At 45.4% G+C, this 23,466-nt stretch overlaps 1 protein-coding gene across 3 annotated transcripts in view; it reads left to right on the forward strand.

The window, feature by feature from the left end:
- Positions 1-23,466, forward strand: part of LOC108660044 (uncharacterized) — a 61,249-nt gene that overhangs the window by 9,970 nt on the left and 27,813 nt on the right. For all 3 annotated transcript variants that reach the window (XM_089256508.1, XM_089256509.1, XM_089256510.1), the window contains exon 2: positions 17,663-17,868. In XM_089256508.1, the coding sequence (XP_089112634.1) occupies positions 17,785-17,868 (84 nt within the window). In that variant the 5' untranslated portion in view covers positions 17,663-17,784. The remainder of the gene's footprint in view (positions 1-17,662; positions 17,869-23,466) is intronic.

The following is a 23,466-nucleotide window of genomic DNA, read 5'->3' on the forward strand; positions in this document are numbered from 1 at the left end:
TGTTTGCCTTGTTTTGCCTTGTTTCTCGCCGTAATTTTATAGTTCTTTGTGTCTCACAACGTGTAGCTATTTTTATTAGACGCGGCCTCTGCGCCAATCTAACAATGTTCTATGTGGAGAAATGTCTGCAGTGAAGAGGAGTATACGACGGCAAGTCTAAATATTTAATAAGCCGTATTGAATTAACTACAGCCACTAAGTGGGGGAGTTGAAGTAAATGCGACTAGAGCTGCATAGAGCAAATAAAATGTGGCTCCATTACAAGTCAAGTAAGTCGGGTAGGCTCTTTAAAAATGTATGTCAATTGGTCAATTTCCGCTTTGGAGCCGTATCGACATAAGGCCAATTAAATGTCATTAACCTGCTACGATTCCTGCACCACTTACGCCAGCCATTAGCCAAAGTCGACGATATTAAATATTTATATGGCCACAGCTGCTCGAGAGTCTCAGCTTATCCACTCTGCTGTCCACGGGGCATTTTAATTAGGCAAATGGCATGCGGCTCTCATAAATGTGGACAATGCACAGAAATTAGTTAAATTATAGCAAAATATCTGCTGGCGATTGACAGTTCAATCAACTCACTGTGCAAATTGCAAATTGCCAAGATATTCGCTGTCCGTTGTCCGCTGTCCGCTGTCCATTGTCCGCTGCACGCTGCAAGCTGTAATAGAAATTGCAAATCAAATATTACGTATACGCCTGGCGGTAACAAATATCATGTTCGGTGCCACCAGCTAGCCCATTGTTGTGTCAGCGCGTTAGCCGGACTCCAAAAAAGTCAAGCCAGCAACGAAAAGGCAAAGAAGAAAAACAAAATAAAATAAAATAAAAAGCCAACAACATGCCAAAGGCGACGTCGAAATGCGACAGCGGCAGCAACACCTTTGGAGTGGCAATTTGTTGGAGCTGCCGCTTGCAGCTTGTGGCCCGTTGCCCGTTGCCTGCTGCCTGTTGCCGATTGCCGATTGCCTGGTTCCCCTCCCGGTTTGGCGACACAGCCGAACTGCGCACTCGAAAAGGCATACAAATGTTGTTGTTATTGTTTTTATTGTTACTCCAACTGGAAACCCGTTGTGCTCAAGTGTGACTCAAGCAATCAATTGGCAGCAGCAGCAGCAGAAACCGCAGCAGCAACTCCTACTTGAGCGCGAAATCAGCAATCGAACATCTTAAGAATGACTTAGCAGCGTGAAATACAGCCACAATAACAACAACTAAAAGCTGCTAATAGCTGGCAAGCTCTGTCAGGTTTGTAACACCTTTTAGACCCGATTGCATTTCAGTTCCGGCCAACACGCCATATGCTCCAACTCATATTACACACGTCGTCTCTGTGCGTGTGTGTGAGTGTGTGTCTATGCATTTGGCAAATGAACTAGAGAGTGTCGAATGCATCCATTGAATGAAATATCTGTAATTTGTATCGCATATATGAGCTCTCGTTCTCGTTATTTTTGCACAATTTTCATTTGCATTGCGCAAAATTGCGAAAATTGCAAAAACGACGCTGGAAATTTGTTGCCAATTTTCGATGGCCATAAATTGTAGCAAACTGTCGTTTGCATAAAATTCCAACAACAACGGCAACACACACAAAGACAAACTTGCAACTGGAGCCAAAATCAACACCAAATGCGAACTGATCTAACAGACAGACGGTCAGACGGAGGGACGGTCAGACGGAGGGACACTGGGACAGACTGCAAAACGTCAATTTTCAATACGTTCAGCGAGCGCGCATAAATTTCGACAGCTCCAATTCTGATGGAAAATTGATATGTGCACAGACACGAGCATAACCACATACATATATATATACACCAATATACATATGCATATATGCATCAAAATACTCTGCCATTGATGAATAAACAGAGCTCAAAAGTGAGCAATATATTAAAAGCAACCATTGCAATATATCAAAAACTCTATTATATATTTATGAATAAATATAGAAAAGAGTATTAAACTAAATTGAAAATATTTATTGTTGTGGCAAGCTTTGAATATTTCAGCGAAAATATTGTGTGCAGCAGAATACTAGCAACAGCTGGCTTAGAGCTTTGTTAGTTCATAAATAGAAAAAAAAATACTATTAAATAATTTAAAACTTTGTTTACTTTTAATTCAACTATGTTCGTAGATTTTATAAGAATTTTTTTAAACATTTATTGTTTTTTTATTTTTTATTAATATCCAAATTGTTTTGTATACTTTAGAAAATCCTTTTCTGTTTTGAACTTATATTTTTTTTATTAATTTTTTAAAGAGCTTTTTTAGTAGTCTCTAGTCTAATCATAGGGATAGCAAGCCAATTGCTTGAAATATTTTTCATTAATTTATACAAGTTACAGAGAGTATAAGCAGCTTCAATATAAAAATACATTTTTTATATCCAAATCTTAAACCGTTTCGCTTTTAATTAGACATGCAAAATAAATTAAATTAACAAGAACTGCGAGCCACAGGAAAAAGAGCTTGTACACATACATATATAATTGCTGCAGCAACCGAAATGCTAAATTTGTTTTTGTATTTTTTTCTATTTTTTTGACCACAATTTATTAGCAAACCGTAAAATTGATTGATCTGGCCCCAGAGCGGGTCTATGGCAGTGCCCCCCAGAGACCAGAGACCGGCTGTCCGCGTGGAGAGGCTGTTTATCGTCTTTCAGTCGATTCGTTGGGGTTCAATCAAAATTTGTAATGAACAAGCCGGAAAAAATTAAACACACACAAATATTCTACAGCGCGTTTTTGTTTGTTAGTTGTTTGCTTTGCTTACTTGCTTGTTGTTGTAGTTGTTGTAGCTGTGGTGTTGGTTGTTTCATTATGCTGCTCCTGCTGCTGCTGATGGTGCTGGTGCTGCGGCCGTTGCGGCTCTCTGGGTTGCCTTTACATTTTAATGATACAATTTAAAATCAACGCAGACTCATGATTTTGCATATTTTGAGCATTAAAGTTGTGGGTTCGTGGGCCGCGGCGGAGGCTGCTGCCCGCTGCCGTTGTTCTGATTCCGTTTCTGCTGGCTGGGCGCATAATTCAGCCACGGCTTTCAGTTGCTGTTGTTGTCTTTACACAACAATCAATGGACGGGAACCAAGCAGCCGCCTGCTGTGATTTGACCAAAACTGACGGGCCGTCTTAGCTTGGCCGGCTGGCTGCCCATTTGCCCATTTGCCCGTTTGCCCGTTTCTGCGCTGATTGTCCGCCTGCCAAAGCCATCAAATAAATAACCGCGCTGCCCGCAGTGTGTGCGAAATAATATAAAAGCAACTTTGGCTCTAATGCTGCTGATGGGTGTGCCACCCCATCTAAAGCGCTGAGCAGCTATGCACGGGCCAAGTGCTGGGGGGAAACGCAACATTTTAGCTAAACGGCGCGCATTACTTTTAATTAAAATCAACCAACGCCAGCAACTGCACATGACTTGAACTTGAACTCACATAACGAGCGAGTGAGCGACCCCAAGACCCGAGACCCAAGCGCTGGCAGCCAAGGCCCAGACCCAGACCCAGACCCAGACCCAGACCCAGACCCAGAGTGAGACTGAGGCAGCGATGGAGACGAAGATGGAGACGAAGGCGTAGACTAAGAGCACGACCACCACTGTGTCTAATTCCAGGTCCAAGCTGCACATGATTACCCATAAGCTGACAACGCTCGTTCCACAGTTCGTTGCACAGAGCGTCACAGTTTGACTTTAATCAGTTTGCCACAGTGACAACAGCAACAACAACGACAACAACAACAACAACCACCACAACAACAAGCAACAGCAGAAACAACAACATGAGCTCACAAGCTGACATTTGATGTTAATTTGCAGCGCATGACATTGCGCATACGCAACGTTGTCTGTCAGTTGCTTAATTACATGAAAATCAAGCTCGCAGCCAGATTATTTACAAGCCATAAGCAATAAGCCATAAAAATTCAATTAGTCACGCATTAATTAGCTACATTAAAATATTTCGTGTAGGTGTAATAAAACTTTTTGCCCATAACCCGTCAGTCCGGTCTGAGCCAGCGTGGGAGGCTGTAAGAAATTAAAAATTAATATCTATTCTCGCGAATTGTTGTTATTCATAATTTCAGTTGACTAAATACGCATTAAAAAGGTAGCAAAAATAAAAGTCATTGGCTAGCTGATTTATTGGGCTTCGTAGGAGTTGTTTTCCTCTTGAAATTCATTAACTTATCTATTGAGTATGGCTAATTAATTGATTGTGCGTCTGCAGGTCTTAGCAGGTCGACCCACGCCCAATTCCAGCCAAATGATTTGCATAAAGCACGTGCGCCGTCAGCCTGTGTGCGCGCCTTCCTCATTTGTATGCCCCACTGGAGCTGGGGCGGCCCACCGCTACCAGTTCGGCAGCTGTCTGGGCCTGGCACTGAAGTCGGCGCTGGGTGGCTACCTGTTGGCAAAGCATTCAGCACAGGTGCGTTTCGATAACGCCCCCCATAACGCAGACAGAGACTGAGAAAGGTAGAGAGAAGGAGAGAGAGGGGGGAGGGAGGGGTAGGCAGTGAAACCGATTCGCAGTTGCTTTATGGAAATTCCGCATGCAATGGCTGGCTTAGACCTTGCAGACATTTGCGCATTTCATTTCATTCCATTTCAATTCAGCTCTGCTGCATTTCAGCTCTGTTCTGTTTTAGCTGATTTATGCCCTGGGGCCCAGGCATGAATCACAGCTCAGCTAAACTATGTGCGTATACCACTGTAAGCCCATGTGCTAGCTAATACCCTGTAAATCATGGCAAGCCTCCAATAGTAATATATCTTTATTGATCTTCTGTATTGACCATATGCATAAATATTTTGTAATGCCCTAGATAAAGCTCTATGTGTTAGCCTAAACCTATAAAAACTTGTGGTTCATAGTTCCTAGCTATATAGACTTTGCATTTTATAGTCGACTTCTTTAGTGATGGAGAAATAAATTTGTTTTTAGCTGCAGCGCACTGAGAGTGCAGCAGTCGGATTCTCTATATAGTGTTCCTGTTGTTGTTGTTGTTATTACCGCTATCCTGGCTAACTGGAGCAGTTTTTTTCCGCCACTTTTTTTTTGTGGTCTGCGCATTTCACGCTTAGCCAAATTGCCAACTTGACCGGGACCAAAGCAAATCACGAATATGCCGCTGCCTGCATGGTCTAACATACATATGTGTCTATGTGTGTGTGTGTGTGTAGGTGTGTGTGTATGCTGCTCATAACATTTTATTTAATGCACATTTCGTTCACAATTTGTTGTTAATGAATGCAGGCGCAATGCATGGCTAGCTGCCCGCCTGATGCCAGACTAAACCAAACCGACAGTCCGTTCGTCCCACCGAACGCCCGCCCGCCTGGCCGTCCGTCCGTCTGCCTGGTTAGCTGTTAGTTGCCACAGATTTGCAGCAAATTGCGCCCACAAATGAGGTCAGGCAGCCGCACAATGCGCGCCCCGTTACTTGCAGCTGCCTCACGTGTTGACTTGTGAAAGTAAACGCCCCCAGCCGCACCGGTTCTCTCCAGCGCCAGCGCTGGCAATTTCGTGTGAGCTCGCAACTAACCTTCACATAAATTATTCCCATGAAAAGCTGCAGCCATCGGAGAGCCGCTGCAGTTGGCAGTTTAAGGCATCGTGATAAGCTGCAAGATATTTATCTGGCTAGCAAATTACATGAGGCAACGCCTAGACAAGTGCCGCAACAACAAGTAAGAGCGCAGCTGAGGAGAGGGAGTGAAGAAGGGGACAGAGCTTAAGTGAAAGAGAGCTTGCATATGCGAGCATGCAGCGTACAGCATGCTAAAGAAATGAGGTGTCGAAACCATTGTTAGGCGTTGCACATACCCAACACTCATACGCCCTGTGCGACGTGCGCTGCAATTGCAAGCAGCTGAAAAGCTTTTGTGCAATCCGAGACAGAGACAGAGAGAAATGACAGAACTGTGAAATACCAGTTAAAGAATTCCTAATAGACCCAAACATAAGCATATTCAAAGTCTGTTAAGTTTAAGGTCTGCCTCTCTCGTAACTGAGCTAATGAGGCGCACATAATATTATTTTAATTGGCAACACACAATCAGATACAACTATATGTATATACATATGCTGATATTTACCTATAATAATTCATTGTGCGCCGCTAGTGAGCCAAGCCCATATTTTGATACGTACTCTGCGCATAGGCCCTGCTGCCAAGAATCTACAATACGTGTAGCAGCAATCATTTCGATAACACTTGAATACAAAATGAGGGTCATTAATTTTATAACAAACTGTGTTGGCCCCGGCCGGGGCACGCTTGAAGTTGCCTAGGAGTCAGAGCTGCGATTCGGAGCCGGAGCAGAGCTGTGAGTGAGCCTTGGCCTGGCATGAGCCATCGTCATTGCCGTTTTCTTACTTTTGTCGTCTTTCGGGCTGGCTTAGCTGGCTGCCAATGTCGGGCGTACGGCAGTCAGTTGGCCCGAGTACGTCAGTCAGCCGGACTGTCAGTCAATCATAACCCGTTTCAGTGGCTTCGAGTACAAATCAAACTCGTTATCGTTCCAAAAAGATCTATGCGACCAATAAAATATACAGCACAGAGCGCAGAGCACAGAGCGCAGAGCGCTCGGCTCAGGCCAGACGCCTACCTTGCCATTGGCTGGCCTGGTCTGGCTCTGCTCTGTTCGAGCCGCTGCTACTTGGCGTAAAAAGAAAAGAAAAATTGTCAAGCTCTACGTGTTTGGCCATCAAAATGCTGCACGCCTCATCAGGCAGGCAGCAGTCGGCAGGCAGGCAGCAGTCAGCCGTCAGCAGACATCAGAGAACTTGGCCCGATGGCAGCATTTTAATTGCAGCGAGCCTGCAAATGTCGTTTACATTTGAACTTCGAGGCAAGTCGTGGCCGCTGCTTTTTGGGTCATGTCTGGCTAATCAGCGTCAGCCAGGCAGTTGTCACGCCCACAGAAATTTATCAGCCCCGGCCGCATGGCCCGAGCTTTAGATGCCGCTTTTATTAAACATATTTTCCGCTATGCCGAGCTGGCGGCCAGGCCAGGCAGACATTTGGGCCGGCAGCTAGGGAAACGTGAGCTTATGGTTTATGGCGACTTAATAAGCCCGGCCAGCTAACAGCCTGTTGCCGTGTTGCCGTGTTGCCGTGTTCCCTGTTGTCCCGGCCACGATTACAAGCAACCAGCCAGCCAGGCAGCCAGCCAGGCAGCCGTGTCGACGTCAACTAATGGCGCTGCCAGCGACCTCAGCTGCGCCACCACCAGCATCCACAGCAGCAGCAGCAGCAGCGGCAGCGGCAGCACATTAGCCGCAGCACCTAGGCCGCAGCGACTCGGGCTGGAGTTTGGGTGGACTGCGGCATGATAAACAACCGAAGCGTTTTAAACGGCTTCATTAATCTTATTCAGCGCTCCGCTGCGGTTGTCTATTAAAGCTTGTAATGCCAACTCGCAGTTACTGCGTGCCAGAGAGATCCTGGAGTAGCTGCTGCCGATGAGCAGCTGTGGCCGTCGCAATCAACAGCCGTGCTCAGGTTGAAATGTACTAACTGTCAGCTTCATGTCATTCCGGCATTTTATGAGCTGCTGCTGCTGCTGCTGCCGCCATCGCTGCCGTCGCCGCTGTCACTGCCAATGCGAGGGCCAATTCCGGATGCAGGGCCGCAGGCAGCAGTTAGACTATGCTTTAACTCTTAGTGTCATTGTCAGCAGGAGGAGGAAAGACAGAGAGTGAGAGAGAGAGCGTGTGGGGACTAAGCTATGGCCTATAACTCATATTGCCAGCTGATGCCAGAAGACGCGCATACCCTGTAAAAAGCAAGGATAGGCAACTGATGCGATCTACTTGGTCTATCCTGCAGATAAATGAGCTGCTGTAGCCAACTCAGGCATTAAACGAAGAGTATTTTTAAGTTTATTTATGGATGTGACTAATTGAATTTGTTTTATGGCCCAAACTGAGAATCTTTATGGCTCCGAACAGAAATGCCAGCCACATTTTATGGCGGTCGCACAAAAGCAAAGAACTTAAATGTTACACGTGACCATCTCTAATCTCTCTTTAATTACGTCGAGTTGGCAGGCTTGGCCAGAGCAAAACTTTGGCCGGAGGAAAGCATAAAACACAAAACGAGTTAAGTGTGATTTGCGTGACGGGATTAGCTGTCACGTGTCTATCTTTGGGGAAAACCTTTGTCACGTGCTCATCGCTTGATTTGTGCCCTGTGACGAATTTGCATTCATTTTCGGTATGCATTCGCTCCGCCCCCCATCCCCAGCCGGCCCCTGGCCGTATCCCTTTGGCATGCCGCCGCAGCGGGCTGGCCATGACAATTTCTTGGCTCGATGCCTTATCATTGCATAATGAATTTGTTTTGTCAGCTAATAAATTATGAGCATCACGCTCAACCGTTTGGGGCAAAGCAGCTCGCACACATTGCACGGCTAGAACAGAGCACATCATAATCAGCATCCGCATCCGCATTGCCATCACCATCATCATCATCATCGGCATCGTCATCGTCATCGTCATCGTCATCGTCGTCTTCATCATCATAGGCAGCAGCATTGGTAAATGCTGTCCCTAGACTGGTATGCTGCCTGGTTCGGCTCGGTTTATCGTGCGGCTCGTTGATTTAGTGGCCCGCAGTTTGTTTAGTTATTAGCCTTTTTGCCCTTTGCACAGAACAAATTGCATTTTGATTTATGTGCGCTGAATTAGTTTATCTAGCAAAAAAAAAAAAATATCATGGGAGACACGCGACAGGCAGGAAACGAGACGACAAGCAACAACTGCTGCCGCCCACATCAAAAGCCACACACAAACACACAGCGAGAGAGGGAGAGAGAGAGAGAGAGAGGAAAGGAAATGACACCCATGCTTAGAGCTAATGCATAGCCATGGATATACATGTACGTCTGTATAGCTGGCCACATCAAAGGGCATTCAAAAACCAATTCAGTAATTAAGTAAAACGCATAAACCACAAAGTGAGCTGGTCGATTATTTACACTTCAAGTCTGGCAATAGGCAGCAGGCGCAGCAGCAGCAGGCGCAACAGCAGGGGCGGCAGCAATGAGTGTGTCAAGCCCTCCAACTGACGCGCATTTCCTTTCAGACTGCAGAAACGACAACAACAACAACAACAACTACTACTACTCCAGCCAGAGCCACATTGAACCACAGCAAAGTGTATTAAATAACCGCTGGCGAAAGCTTAACTCAAACAGAGCGAGCAAAGCGTCGACAGCAACTTGAGAGCGAGCTGCAAATAAACAATTTGTAATTGAGTAGTCAACCAATTGGCGGGCCGGGCCACAGGAAAAGCCACTGTCAACCAACTGACTCCGGCTCGAACTGTGCCTCGGCCTGGTTCATTAACGCATCGAGCCAGACGGTCTGGGCTCGGGCGCCGGTAAATATTTGAGCGCAGCCTGGCAAAAGGTAAGGCCCAGCCGCAATAATTTTGCTCCACATTTTAGCTCTGGCTCTGCTGTTGGCCAGTCGTTCATTAGGGCCCAGTTAGCGTTGCACCAACGGACGCAGCTCTGTGCCGACTGTGCAGGAAATTAATGCAATGCAAATTTTGCGGGTCCAAAACTTGCTGACACTATACGCTGACCCGATTCCCCAGAGACACCTACCACCGATGGCCAAACACTGATATCGAGGCTGCTGCTGCTGCTCTTGTTGTTGTTGTTGTTGTTGTTGCTGTGGAAAGTAGTGCTTAGGCAAAGTTACTAAACTCGATCGTTGCATATTTGAAATCAATGTCAATTGCAATTAAAATGCATATCGTACAATGTAATGGCATAGAGAGAACTTTTATGGCCACACGAGACATCGCTGGGCATCCAATTAAAGCCACGTTAAGCCTTCAAGCCTGATTAACTTTGAAAGCGCAAGCACAAAAAGCGACAAAGCCCTCGCACCAACTGCCTCGGCTTAAGCCGTTCGAAAAAAAGAAATACACACACATACACACACACACACAGTTTCGACAGCCAAGGGTTGTGCAAAAAATTGAATTTTCCCATTGGATTTGTGCAGACTGCATGAAAAGCGGCCAAAGCGGCTGATGCCATATGATTCGGAAAAGAGTTTTTCCAAGCTTTAGCGGCACTCTGTCAATTATACGAAAAGTTGCCATAACTAATCCATTTGTGCTCTTTCATATATATACTTTGTTATTTCTTGTTTTTGCATTCAAACCCATTCAAAGGGGACCAAAAAGGTTTGTTTGAAGCCAGACTTGTTGATAGATGATGTAATATCCTTTATGTAAAAATTTATTGCGCATATTTTACTTGATTTTCTGATCAATATTATTCTACTATCACTAATTAATGGAGATATATCTTGATTCACTTGGAATATTTCCCACGTATTAATCAATGTTTAACTGAAAACACTTATCTGATAGGTGCTTAAATATCTCGCTCTTAAGCATCGGGTACATCGTCTAATAGTTAATTATAATCATTAATTATGATAATGATTTAAAGAAAGCTCCGGGTCTTGATTAATTATGCAAACAAAAGTTGAGAATTTGTCCCACATTTCCGACGCGTCTTTGGTTCAGTGAACCGAAAATTGGAGAATTGGGTCGCAGAACCTGTTGGGCCGCAGGTCAGATATTAAGACCCCATTCAGATCGATTCGAATCGCCGTTGACAACATTTGAATAATATGCTTATTAATGTGCAAATGAGACGCAGCTTGAACCAGCGTTTGACATTTAAGACGCATTCAATGATTCCTCCAGATGTTTTATTCTCATTTAATGGAGGCGCTTGTAGCTGCTAACGGCCGCAGGGGAGAAAGAGACGAAGGGAGAGAGCGAGAGTGACAGAGAGTGAGAGAGAGTGAGAGAGAGTGGCTCAAAGAAGAAGCAGTGTAAACGTTTTGTGGCATAAATTTAATGGGCCCCGTCGCGAATCGCCGGCTGCTGGCCAAGAGATAAAAGCTCTATTGCCCCTGGGCCATAAATATGATGCAGCATGAGGGATGTGTGAAATTCAATGCAAAACGGGCCAAAACGATGTGTGAGCCGGCCATAAAAATGCTGACATTAAAAACGGCTCAGCATATTAGCGTTACGCAGTTAATTGAAGTCGTATCACATATTAACCATACGCCCAGTGCTCCAAATGGCTTTAAATACATGCGTGTGCCGAGCCATAGGGAAGACTACACCGAATAGTTCAGAAGGAACAGAGAAGGCGAAGGCAAATAAGAAAATTGGATTTACCCCAACAGACGCACAAAGTGCGGCAACTTCGCCTGATTGCCTAGTGATATTGGACTGGGAGTTAGCACTGGGAGCTGAGGCTGAGGCTGAGGCGCTCAGCTGCACCTTCAGCTGCTGCCTTTAGCCTATTTCAGCTACTTTTACAGCTCAGCTGACAATGTTGCCAATGTTGTACGGTAATTTTACATAAAAGCACATAAACTGCAATGTTTGATCGTAAAACTTTTTTACGACATTTTTCCTGTACGCATATATAAAAATGCCGTCAGCCAGCAGCAGTTTACCAGGGCGCTCCTCCCTCCAGCTCTGTCGCCTGCCACTGTTGCTGCTCCTCGGAGTATTTGGCTTTATCTGTTGTGCGTTTATATTATATTTTGCTCTCTCTCTCTCTCTTTTTTTTTTTTTTTGGTAGGGAGTAGGCGTCATGAAAATTGTTTGCTCATATAAAATTTGTAACACGTGTGCGGAGAAGACGACGATGAACAAGCTTCTTTTTCTTGAGACATGGAAAATTTATGCTCCCTGACTAGGCAGAGCGCAATATCTGGTTTATTGTTTGGCGGCAAGTGAAACACTTTGGAGAATTACCCAGCAGCAGGTTATGTGGTGCGTTGGGCTCTCTAAATGTCAATCGATGGCAGGTCGGTCCTAGGCACAGCGACTGAGCTGCCTGCCTGGCAATTTACTAAAAATGACTTTTGTACGCCGCAATTGCAATTACAACTGCAATTGCAGCTTCCGTTACCTTGAGCCAGTCCCGGTTTCTAGATGAAGCAACACACGACATTTAAGCACTCATAATGTTAATGACATGCACAGCAGCGTACAACACCAACAACAACAGCAACAACAACGGTAACGGCATAAGAGAAAACGCCCACGCTTTCAACTGCTTCTGCCGGCATAATGGCTTGAGCCTGGGACTAGGGCCCTGTCTTAGCCATTGTATCCAGAAAATGCAAATGCAAATGCAAAAGCAGCAGCAGCAGCCGCAGCAGCAGCCGCACTGCGAATGTGTCTGAATGCAACTGTTCCATTTCAGTCCAGGTCTGTTACTTTCAACTCAGCTGTCCCGTCAGCAACGTCATCATCGCCATCATCTGAGTCATTAAAAATAAAGTAATTTTCACGCATGTGCCATGCCGAATAGAATATAAAATGCATTTTCCGCAACAAGACGAATGAGCTGATTCTATTTTACAGTTTCGCATGCTGCCTAGCTGGCGCGCAGCCCACGCCCCTTCCTCTCAATACTCAAAAGGCAAAAAAAAGAAGAATTTTCCTTAAAAAAAAATCACGTAATGCAAGTCACAAGCGACTGGCAGCAACGTTGATGCACTGCGGCCTTCCCCTGCGACTAGGCGACTACGAAATACCTTATACATGCATACGAAATGCCAATTAAACAAATTATTAATCAAGATATCAAATGGTAAGCCATTCAGTGGAGTACTTCTCCTGTTAATGTAGTACCCCAATTAAAGACTTTTTTTACTGACAATTTCTTTAAGTAATTGCATATCCCATCTCCTATTACATTCACATTTAGATAAGTCTCCATCGCATTTGATTTGAAATTAAAAATACCTTTTGGTGTTCAAGTTAATTGGCATATTTAAGCGAACAAAATTCGCAGGTCTCTCTAAAAACATTCTACTACACATGTGCCAGCCACGCCTACTAGAGTCAATATGAAATGCCCGTGGGTAAGCCGCAATATGCAGACCATGAAAAAAAGGAAGAAGAAAAAAAAAACCCAATGACGACAAGCTGGCAACCTGGGCGCATGGCAGCCTGGCAGTCACGCCCCTTCACAGGCAACGAGTCAAGTCAAGTTGTCCTAGACGTGGCTGCCGTCGCGTCAGTCGCGGCAACTGCGGCGCACTTTAAGCGAATTTCATTTGTCTGCAGCGTCAACCACTTGACAATCACTCACGTGGCCCAGCCCCAGACCCAGACCAGACCCAGGCCAGACCAGACCAGACCATGCCAGCAGCCTGCAGCCAGCCAGCAGCTTCCTGCAACCAGCAGCACCAAAGGCAGCAGCAACAGCAGCAGCGCCCCCGTAACTCCCTTGAGCTGGCTGCCGGTCTGCTGCTGTTGTTGTTGCTGGCTTGGTTGGTGTTAACAAGTTCCCATGTAGCCGCTTAAATATTAACGCACACACGCTCAGTTGTCGCTGCTGTCGTCAACGCAGTCGGCAACTGTAAATAAATACTCATAGAGCACACGGCACAAGAACTTGTGTGTCATTGCACTCCACGCCTGCAAGATACAGCCAGCAAATTCCCTAGAGGTAGACAGAGAGAGAGAAAGAGAGACAGAGAGAGAGAGACAACGCGTGTGCGAAAGAGTGGACTGCATAGGAGAGTCTGGTCAAGACGTAAACCAAATGCTTGAGATATTTGCTTCAAAAACCGCTACAAATCATTAAAATCATCGAAATGCCAGCTGGATATAATTAACTGCAACTCAATTCACACAATGTGGTCAGAGGACAGGGGCTGACACACTCGATTGTCATGCCGTAGCGAACGCGTCAATGCAATTAGAGCCCGCTCGGGCAGACGTCTTCGTCTCCTGGCTCATTACGTGCCAAAAATAAAGGAGTGCAAAAGGAATTGCTTGGCAGGCACAAGTGGGCGCCAAGGCACGCCGTCGACCGTGTTAATTGCTGCAAATGCCCGAGGTATGCAATATGCCGCCTACTGCTGCTGCTGGTGCTGCCGCTGCTGCTGCTGCTGCCCCACCGCAACTCTTTTGAGCGTCGCAGTCGCCTCTGCTGCTGCGTTTGTGGCAGCAATTGTTGTTGCTGTAAAATTTATGCTCGCCTGTGGCCGCCAGTCTCCTGCTGCTATAGACGCTGTGTGTGTGTGTGTGTGTGTGTGGTTAAATATTCGAGCGAACATAATTGCCCGAGTCATAAAGAAATATAGGGGCATGCGGCATATTAAATTATTCCAGTAATGCATGGGCAATAAAATCTGTTTTGAATTTCATTTCAGTGTAAATTCTCCGAACTTAATTAAGCCGATTTCCAATATTAAATCGTACATCATTAGCCTTTTACTTATTTAGTAAATAGTCAAGCAAATAAATCCGCACAGCTGAGTTCATTTTCCAGGTCATTTGATTGAGCTCAGTTTCATAGTCAAATCATCGAGAAGCAGCCACAGCGAAATGGGGAGAAAAGCGAGAGAAAAAAGGTAAATCACTGCTCGACAAAATGTGTCAGAGAAACCCCTCAAAACTCTCTGGCTGAGACGCATTTAATCATCATTAAAGGGGGCGGGGCGGGGGCGGGGGCGGTCTGGCAGCAATCCTTCTGCCTTTTACAGCACACGGTTCACCTTTAGCCATTTGCACTTTTCGATGCTTTCACGTTTTTCATCATCATTACCAGCAGCCTCTATGCATACAGCGGCGGCGGCGGCAGCAACAACCCAGACCGCCATTTGCGCCGAAAGTAATAAATAATTTCGTTTAGCTCGGCAAACAGACCAAAAGAAACTGGAGCACGGAGAGACGCCAGCCACACAGCCGCACAGCGTCCTGGAGTCGTCGGATGGAAGAGCTTGGATGAATGTGTGGGCATGTGCTAAAAGTTTGTTTGCTCTGCTTTTTGGGTGTTACTTCCGCAAACATCAAATGAGGTGGGCTGCTAAACGGGCTGCTGACTGAGGTCTGGGCGGTGGGCGTGGCATGCATTGAAATATGACAAAATGCTGTTTGAGACATTTTCAGTTATTGATACGCCCGTCAGCAGGCAGCAAAGAAGAAGAAAAAGAAGTGAACGAAGTAAATAAATAAATAACAAGTAAATGGAATGCAGCCAGGCAAAGAGTCGACCTGATGACTGTATATACATGTGTGTGTGTGTGTGTGTTAGTGTGCGTGTGTGTGCGTGTGTGTGTACTTATTAATAATAAACCCAAAATGCTAGATGGCAAAGAGCTGAGTGTGAGACTGTAGTAAAATTCGGCCGAAATTGAAAGCAAAGTTTGGGTTCGGCTGCTGCCTGATAAATAGACAGATTTGGCAATGGGTCGATCAGGTCGCAACGGTCGCTTTAGCCGTTCTGGTTGGCCAATGCCACACACGCACTTTATCACAAATCGAGCGAACTTTTTTTTTCTGGCTATGCCCGAAAAATCACGCCCACTCACACACACACACACACATACACAGAGACACCCGCACCGTGTCCTGAATACTTTGCTCACTGGTGATAAATTTGATGGCATAAGAAATTATGAGGGTGTCGTCGCTGGCTGCTCCTGATGATGTCCTGTTGTACATAGGGCCAGGCGTAAAGATATGACGCTATAAATATGCCAAAGCTATAAATTTTCTTACTGCCTAGTTAGGCTGGGGTGTGCAGGGTCTTGCAGGGGATGTGTAGGGGGCGGGGGTCTCGGCTATACGCGCTCAAAAACCGATCAATGTCATATTTATCACTTGTTCTCAACTTTTGGACTTAAGCTCTGGTAGTTAGATGTGGTTAAAAGAAGTTTTATAATAAATACATATGCATACATACATATATTCCAGTATGGCATATGAGATATGTTGAGAACTTCAACTTCAATATGCTTTAAGGTATGTGTAATTTGTAAAATATTGTCAGAAAAATGCGATACACAAATGTAAATTGTATTTTCCGCTGTATGGCTGCAAGTGCCGCGATGTGGCATGTTGCTACTTGCTGTTGCTGTTGCTGTTGCTGCTGTTGCTGGTTTTGTTGTGGGTGTTGCACGCAGCGCGTCTGTGTTGTGGAGTTGAACGAACTGCCGCTTGTCCGCGTTTGAATGCAATTAAAATTACATGCAGCGCCATTCATAGCGACTGTCATTCAGATGAATATATGTATATATGACGTATATCACATATGTATGTATGTTCATGTGTTCTTATTAAATTTAATTGAGCCATGCGGCCCGCGTTGCCATGGCCGCGTTGACAGAGTGACCAAGTTAAAGACACTTGCCTGACACATGCCACTCTAGCTGGCAGTCAGTCAGCCGACTTTCCATTAATTAGGCATAATATTTCATTAGCGTAATGAGCGCCTTGAGTGCGAGCGCCCCCCTGTGAAATGTGCCAGCTGTGCCAGCTCATCTGCAGACAGCAGCAACTTCAACAACATCAACAGCAACACCAACAGCAACGGCAAATAGCAACGGCAACGACAAAGGCAACTATTGAAAGGCCATGCAAATCTCATAGCCGCGACTATCAGCAGCAATGCCTAAGTTGCAGCGCGCAGCTCTATGCAAAACAACAGACCTCCAGCTGAATCTCCTCTGCTGCTGCTGCCATGTGAAATGTGTGAAATGTGTGAAATGTTAACATGACTTGCTCTGCCTCTTGCCACTATTCTTTCTTTTCATACGCTCGTTGTTGCCTCTTTCGCCGTTGCTTTTCATTATGCGAAACGTGCATTAATTATTTCGTAGTTGCCACAGAGACTGCCACAAACGGCTGTCAGCTGGATTTGATGCCGCATCTCTCTGAAACATACCGCAAAACTCTCTAAGGCAACAGAATTCTCATGCTGCAAATTCAAATCAAGTACTAAAGAAATTCTAAATGCATTTTGACAGCAACAATCTCAATTTTGGGTAAATATTTTTCATATTTTTGAGGAGCTATGTGAATGAAAATTTAATTAAATATTTATATGGGCATTAAGTTTGTGCTTATGTATATACGAACAAACGGCTTACCTCAGTTGCTATTCCCGAAACTGCCAGGAGCTTAAAGCAGAAACGCAGCTGCTGGGAGACTTCCTGCCTCTATGTATACTATAAGTATCTCTAATGACATAATCTGCTTTTAGGCAACAGTAAATAGATGAGGGCTTCAGAACCAACACTCACAGAAGCGCCCTTTAACTAATCCGCTTAAGTGACTTTTGTTGCTGTTGTTGTTGCTGTTGTTGTTGCTGTTGTTGTTTTTGTAAGTGCTTCGCGCATATTAAACTTATCGCTGGCAACAACCGCAATTATAAAATTATAATGATAATACTCGACTGGGGAGCGGCAGCAACTGCTGACAGTTGGTTTGTCATTGCCATTCCAGTTGGTGTAGTTTGCTGATGATGTTGCCGCGATCTGCGGCACAGATAAGTGCCACGGCCAAAAAGAGTTATTAAAACACGTCTCTTGCGCCAACTGTCAGCGCCGGTTTGTTTGCCCTGACATGGCTGTGCTGCCTTGGCGATTCCTCGTCTATCTTGAAGTGTATCTCGAACTGAAACCCGTTTACAGCTGGCTAATTGCGGCATGCAGCCGACTCGAATGATAGCAAACAGATGAAAAACTATTTATTAATTATGTGCACAGTTTAATTGCCACTTTCCATGCAGCTCGCACTTACTACATCTATTTATATTTCTCTCATCTCAATCTTCACTTGCAGCTCTTGTGGACTCTCACGCGAAAATGCTGACGCTTTTCACTGACAACGCGGCGCATACGCAATTCGCCTAAACGCCAAGGAGAAAACAAAACCGAACCGAGCAACAGAATAACGGCCGCAATATGAACTGCCTGTGTCGACCCTCGCGGATAATGTCCGTGCGCATTAATTTGCTGGATGAGACCGACTTCATACACGAGATCAAGGTAAGTTGGCCTCTCACTAGACCCTTTAGTGTCAACATTAGCCACATAAGCAACGACAAGTACATCAAATGGCAGCCAACATGAATATCCTAAAACTACACGCACTTGTCGCCCCGACCTCTGCTCTCCCTCTGCTCTCCCTCTGCTCGCCCTCTCTCTCTCTTTCTCTCTCTCTCTCGGGCTGTGATTTATGTCAATTGACAAAAAGTGTTGCCTACTTTGCACGTGCCTGCCACATATGCTAACCGTCATATGGCCTAACCCCCAGCCGCCCAGCCACCCGGCCGCAACCCTTGGCGCCCATTACTGGGCACCCTCATCAATATTTAGTGCAGAGCCAGAGTCGCAGTCTGTGACTTGGCAAACATGCAAAGTGTCATCATTCACACGTCGCCTGCTGCTGCTGCTGCCACACGGACAGAGCCTGTGGTTGCCCCTTGCTTTAAAACTGCGCACGTTTGCCAAATTAAATGGGTCGTCAGCGACGACAAGAGCTCAGAGAGGAGAGGAGAGCTCCCAGCGCTGAGCTGCCTCATCGTTGTCGCCTTTTGTCTGTCTGTCTGCGTTGCTTAGAAAATTCTGCTGATTTTGCACGCCATCTCATAGTTGGCATCATTGTGCGGACAAATCAAATAAATAGTTGTGATTTTTCTCATGTGTGCGTGTGTGTGTGTGTGTGTGGCCTGGTTTTGGTGTTTGATTTTAGCAGAGCTTGGCAAAAATGTTATCCGAGCGTGTAATAAAAATAAATATACATACAATACATATATAACTATATACATATATAATATGCCCAAGAAATCACAAACGTTGTTCATGGCCATGGTCGAGGCTGTCTTTTAATTATAAAATATTTTCTGATCAAGCAAACATAAATCAGATAAAGACAAGCCGAGAGCATCGCATTCAAATTGAAACATAAAAGAGACTTTAGACTCATCCGATTATATTTTTTCTATATATTTAGTAAGAGAAATTTAAATTCTCGAATTACTGAAGCATTCCGTTTAATTTCTTATGATTTGATTTTGTTAGCTTAGCCTTGCCTTTACACTTTATTTACGGTCTCCCTTTGCATATCACGGGCGAGTGCGTTGCACCAGCCCTGTTAAGTGGAACACAATATGACATGATAAGCATACTTATGCATATATCTTATGCAAATGCATGTCATCAAGGTTGCCTGTGGGGTCTGCGACATAATGAGCGGTGTGGCTTGAGAGCTCTGCCGGTTGATTATATGGCTCAGAGACACACACGTCTCTCTCTCTCTCTCTCTCTTTCGGTTGAGCATACAGATAGAGGAGCATGTAGATGCATAATCAGAGCAGTTGATCTGTAAGGCGCCCACGGCATAGTGTTCCAGTTCATTCCTGATTGATCGAGCAGGCCAATGGGACGACAGGCTAGTTAGCAATTCTCGGAACTGACTAATGACACTTGGCGTCGCGTTGAGCTGCCAAGTTGCATGTTGTGTTGCATGCTTGAAGCCTTTACGTTTTTACTGTTGTACTGCCATTGCTGTGGCGGCTGCTGTGGCCGTTTCAACTGCGGCTGCAGCAGAATTGAAGCACGTAAACGTTAATAATCACAGCTCATCAACAAGACATTTATAATAATTTTACAACCACATGCACTTGGCTGCCGCCACAAGACTTAAATGCCGGCCGCAACAAGCTGTAAGCCGTTGTAAGCCACCAAATCGACTGAAAACAAGCGGCTCTAAGCTACTCAAAGCGTAGTTGTCTGGCCTCCGCCCCCACGCCCCCTCTTCCCTGTAACGTCTACGTGGCTGCTGGCTAGCATAAATTGCGCATTAGACATGTGTTACGATTCAGGCGTTGTGTAGTGGGCGTGTCCCACAATTTGACAATGGCAACCTGGGCGGACAACCACTGGCAGTCGTCGCTATCGACATCGACGTCGTTGTCGTTGTCGTCGGCACACGCCTCGGGTCATTATTAATGAGTTTAAACTGGCAACAGGGACAGGAATTGCAAATAGGCGGCAGGTGGACGCGGGGCTGACAGCGGCGGTGCACACATTTGTCTCTGGCCCGCACTCTTGGGCAACTTATCGCATGTAATTATTGGCCGAGAGGCTCACGTAGCATGTCAGCCGCATGATTGATAAAAGGCTCGCCGACAAAATACCAAAAAATCAGCCATGAATGAAAATGCGCGGCTTAAAGTGCTGCGGCTCAGCGAGATATGCAAAAGGCAGTGAACAAAATTAACTTTGATTGAGAATAGGGTAGCTACAGCTAGAAGATGCTCTATATAGTGGAGCAATTGAGTGATAAGTAGACAAAAAATATATTGAGTATAATTAATCGCATTGCTTCACATGTCCAAAAGTCATTCAATTCAAGTGAATTTCATTCCAGCTTTTCAAGTCTTATATACCCCATAGAGCGCTGCTTGCTGTTGGGTATGGAAATGCGTGTGGCCGGCTTGTTGCGTACGTAATTTTATTTACGCGTGCACTTGTCCCAGCTGTCTGTCAATGTGGCAACCACGTCCACTCTTACCGCTGCCGCCGCGTTGTTGTCTGCGCTGCTTTTGACGGCTGCCGATGGCACTAAGCGCACGCACTTAAAGTCGCCAGCGCACGACTGCAGCTGTGTTAATGAAACAGCACAAAGGCAACACAGCGGACGAGTGGGCGAGTGGGCGGAGCGGAGGGAGGCTAGGCCGACTGTTGCGGCTGGCAGTAGCTTGCGGTTGACTCGTTTTGCATTTCATTTCGACAAACTGGCAAACTGGCAAACTGCTCCAGCCGCTTTTATCTGTGAAGCAACAACAGCCGCAAGATAGAGATACACATATCCGCGACACAAGTCAATGCAGTGCGAGTGGCGCGGCAACGTGTCGTAATCGATATTTCATTGCCACGACGAGCGGAGCGCACGTTGCGTATGATTGATTTCTGCTATGTTTGCAAGATGAGAGGGCAACAAATATAATACAGACACACACACGCACACACGCACACAGATACACATTTATATAGGTGGTACATAAATGTGATAGCTATAACTTTGGCCATGATTCAAAAAACATGTCTACGAGCATCGCACAGCACAATTCATGTTGTTGTTGTTGTTGTTGTTGTTGTTGTTGCTGTTGTATGCAAATATTTACTATTTGAGGGTTTGGCACAGCGTTTCTTGCCTCATCACTTTGAACTAATTGGAAATGTTCGATTGTTGTGTTAAGGTAGCTGAAAAATATGATTAACGAATCTCTGACTACATTGTGGGAGTCAACAGAAAATATTAAAATAAAGTCTTTAAAGAGACCAACTGCCAACAGCACCAACAAGTTCTCTTACGTGTGCCTGGCAACACAGCTGAATTCTGCGCGCAAAGAATAATAGACTTAAAGCCATGAACAATGGTTAAGTAATAGAGCTGGCCAGTCGCGGCGCGGCTTTAAAGCTCAGCTCCCAAAAACCTGGCAAAACTGTGACAAATGGTCTCTGACGACTTCATGCCAAGACATGCCGCTACAGACACACATACACATACATATATATATATTGTTTTTCTAGCCGTCTAGAGCGCAGTCTGTGCGCGTTCACATTTTAGCCATTTATCATGCTTACATGCTAATGACATCTGGCCAGGGCCCAGAGGAAACAATTCGCGGCCCAAGTCGTCTAACTTCAAGTGCTCGCGCCCAGTTGCCGCTTGTTGTTGTTATATAAGGTTATATACAATTATATAGCTTAACAGTTAACAGTTAAAATTGAAGCACTCTGCTCTGAGGTGAGCGTGTGTGTGTGTGTGTGAGTGTCTGTGCTTGTGCTGTGTGGGTTTCTGTTTGGCTAGCGCTTAGTTCTGTCAATACAGGGTGCTCGCCGCATGGCCATTTCAGAATTTATGTAAATCATTCAACACACTTCAAACTGGCCACAATGACAGAGCCGAAACGGACAGAAATGATTGCTTCAAGTATTTCACGAGCAAACACTTCAGCACAAGGCAGCGCACAGCAAGAACTGTATCTGTGTGTGTGTGTGTGTGTATTTTCGGCCACGGCATAGACTTTATGCCTCGGGGGACATTTAATTAGACTTGCTTCGTTCCGAGCGTTCACACGCCAAGCTGGCCAAATAAACCTGCAGTTTATGGCCAACATAATTAAGTTAAAAGCTTTTTTACAGCTCGGCCTGCGCGCTTTTAAATTGATAATGAAAATAAGCAAAACCCATGAAGCGTATTTAATAGCTAAATAAATGCTGCCCCTAGATCTGGCAGCAGGCCACACCCACCCACACCTGCGACAGAGCGCAAAGACAACATTTCCTTGGTAATGTAAATGAAATCGCCCGTTTTCCAATGACAGCTCATTGACTTGACCTGGCCAACGATATTGAAAAAGGGTAAACAGCGAGCAAAAGGCGCTTACAATGTTATCGAATTGGACATTCTCTGAAATGCGTTTTATCTGGATTTCAATTATTAATTATTGGAGTTTACTTTCTGCTTTGACTCTTCGCTTTATTTTGCAGTGTATACAGAAGCCGTTATATAGGCCATATACCCTTTTTGGCCAGTGTACGAAAGGGCGCAATTAATAAAAAAAAAGGTTAGGCCCAAAAGTTGAACATTTTACCTTTTGGCAAAATTCAGCGAAGCATCTTTCGGGGTGTGGGGGTAATTACTTTATCTGTTGCTGAAGTTGCGCTTTGGTTGCTAATAGGATTATCTAACAGACAAAATAAAGCAGTAAAAAATAACTGAACTGAATGGTATGGCACGGCTGGCTGGCTGGCTCTGGCTGGCTGGCTGGCTGGCTGTCTGTCTGCCTGTTTGGCTAAAAAGCCTCGGCATGAATTCTGTGGCAGTCGCTGGGGCTTTTTACAGCTGTCAGAACCATAACTCAGTGTCATGTCGGTTAGCTGGCTACGATTCTTTGTATCTGAATACATATAGTATATATTCAGATACGAGTCTCTGCGTGGCTGGCCGCAAAGCCTTCAGACAAGACAAAAAGCAATTGTTCGATGGGGGCCCTGGCCGGCAAACAGAATCGAAATAGATTTGCAAACAATTTGCAACAATTCAATCAAAAAACTTTAAACGCAAATACACAGAAATACTATGGATAGAAAGACAAACGGCCAGCATTGATGGGCGGGCAGCGGCCAAAGCGGCGGGGGCACATGACGGCCATCAGATAACTCACTCACTTGGTGGTCCGCTTGGCTTCGGATTCGGAGTTGGAGTTGGAGTTGGAGTTCGAGCTGCGCTAAGCTCTGTGTATGGTCTGGTCGGCATGGCATGGGCTGGACCAGACGAGACCAATAAAGACCACTTCTAGACATTTTGCGCCCTATGTCTCTGTCGGTATCTCTGTGTGCCGTCTGTTTATCCAAGCGTTTGAATGGCGCACAAGCCAACAAGTAAAAAAATTCAAGGTAAGTCCACGCCATCCACCACGCTTTTCTCTTTTTTTTTTGCTCAATTCTTCGTTTGATGTGCGAGGATAAGCGCAAAATATTTGCCAACCAACCAACCAACCAACCAGGCCAGCCAGCCAGTCAGTCAGCCAGTCAGCTCGCTCGGTCAAACAATGATATCCAACATGTCTG

The sequence above is a fragment of the Drosophila navojoa genome, chromosome 2, assembly GCF_054131105.1.
Source record: "Drosophila navojoa isolate 15081-1374.11 chromosome 2, UAZ_NAV_1.0, whole genome shotgun sequence".
In the NCBI taxonomy this organism is placed as follows: domain Eukaryota; kingdom Metazoa; phylum Arthropoda; class Insecta; order Diptera; family Drosophilidae; genus Drosophila; species Drosophila navojoa.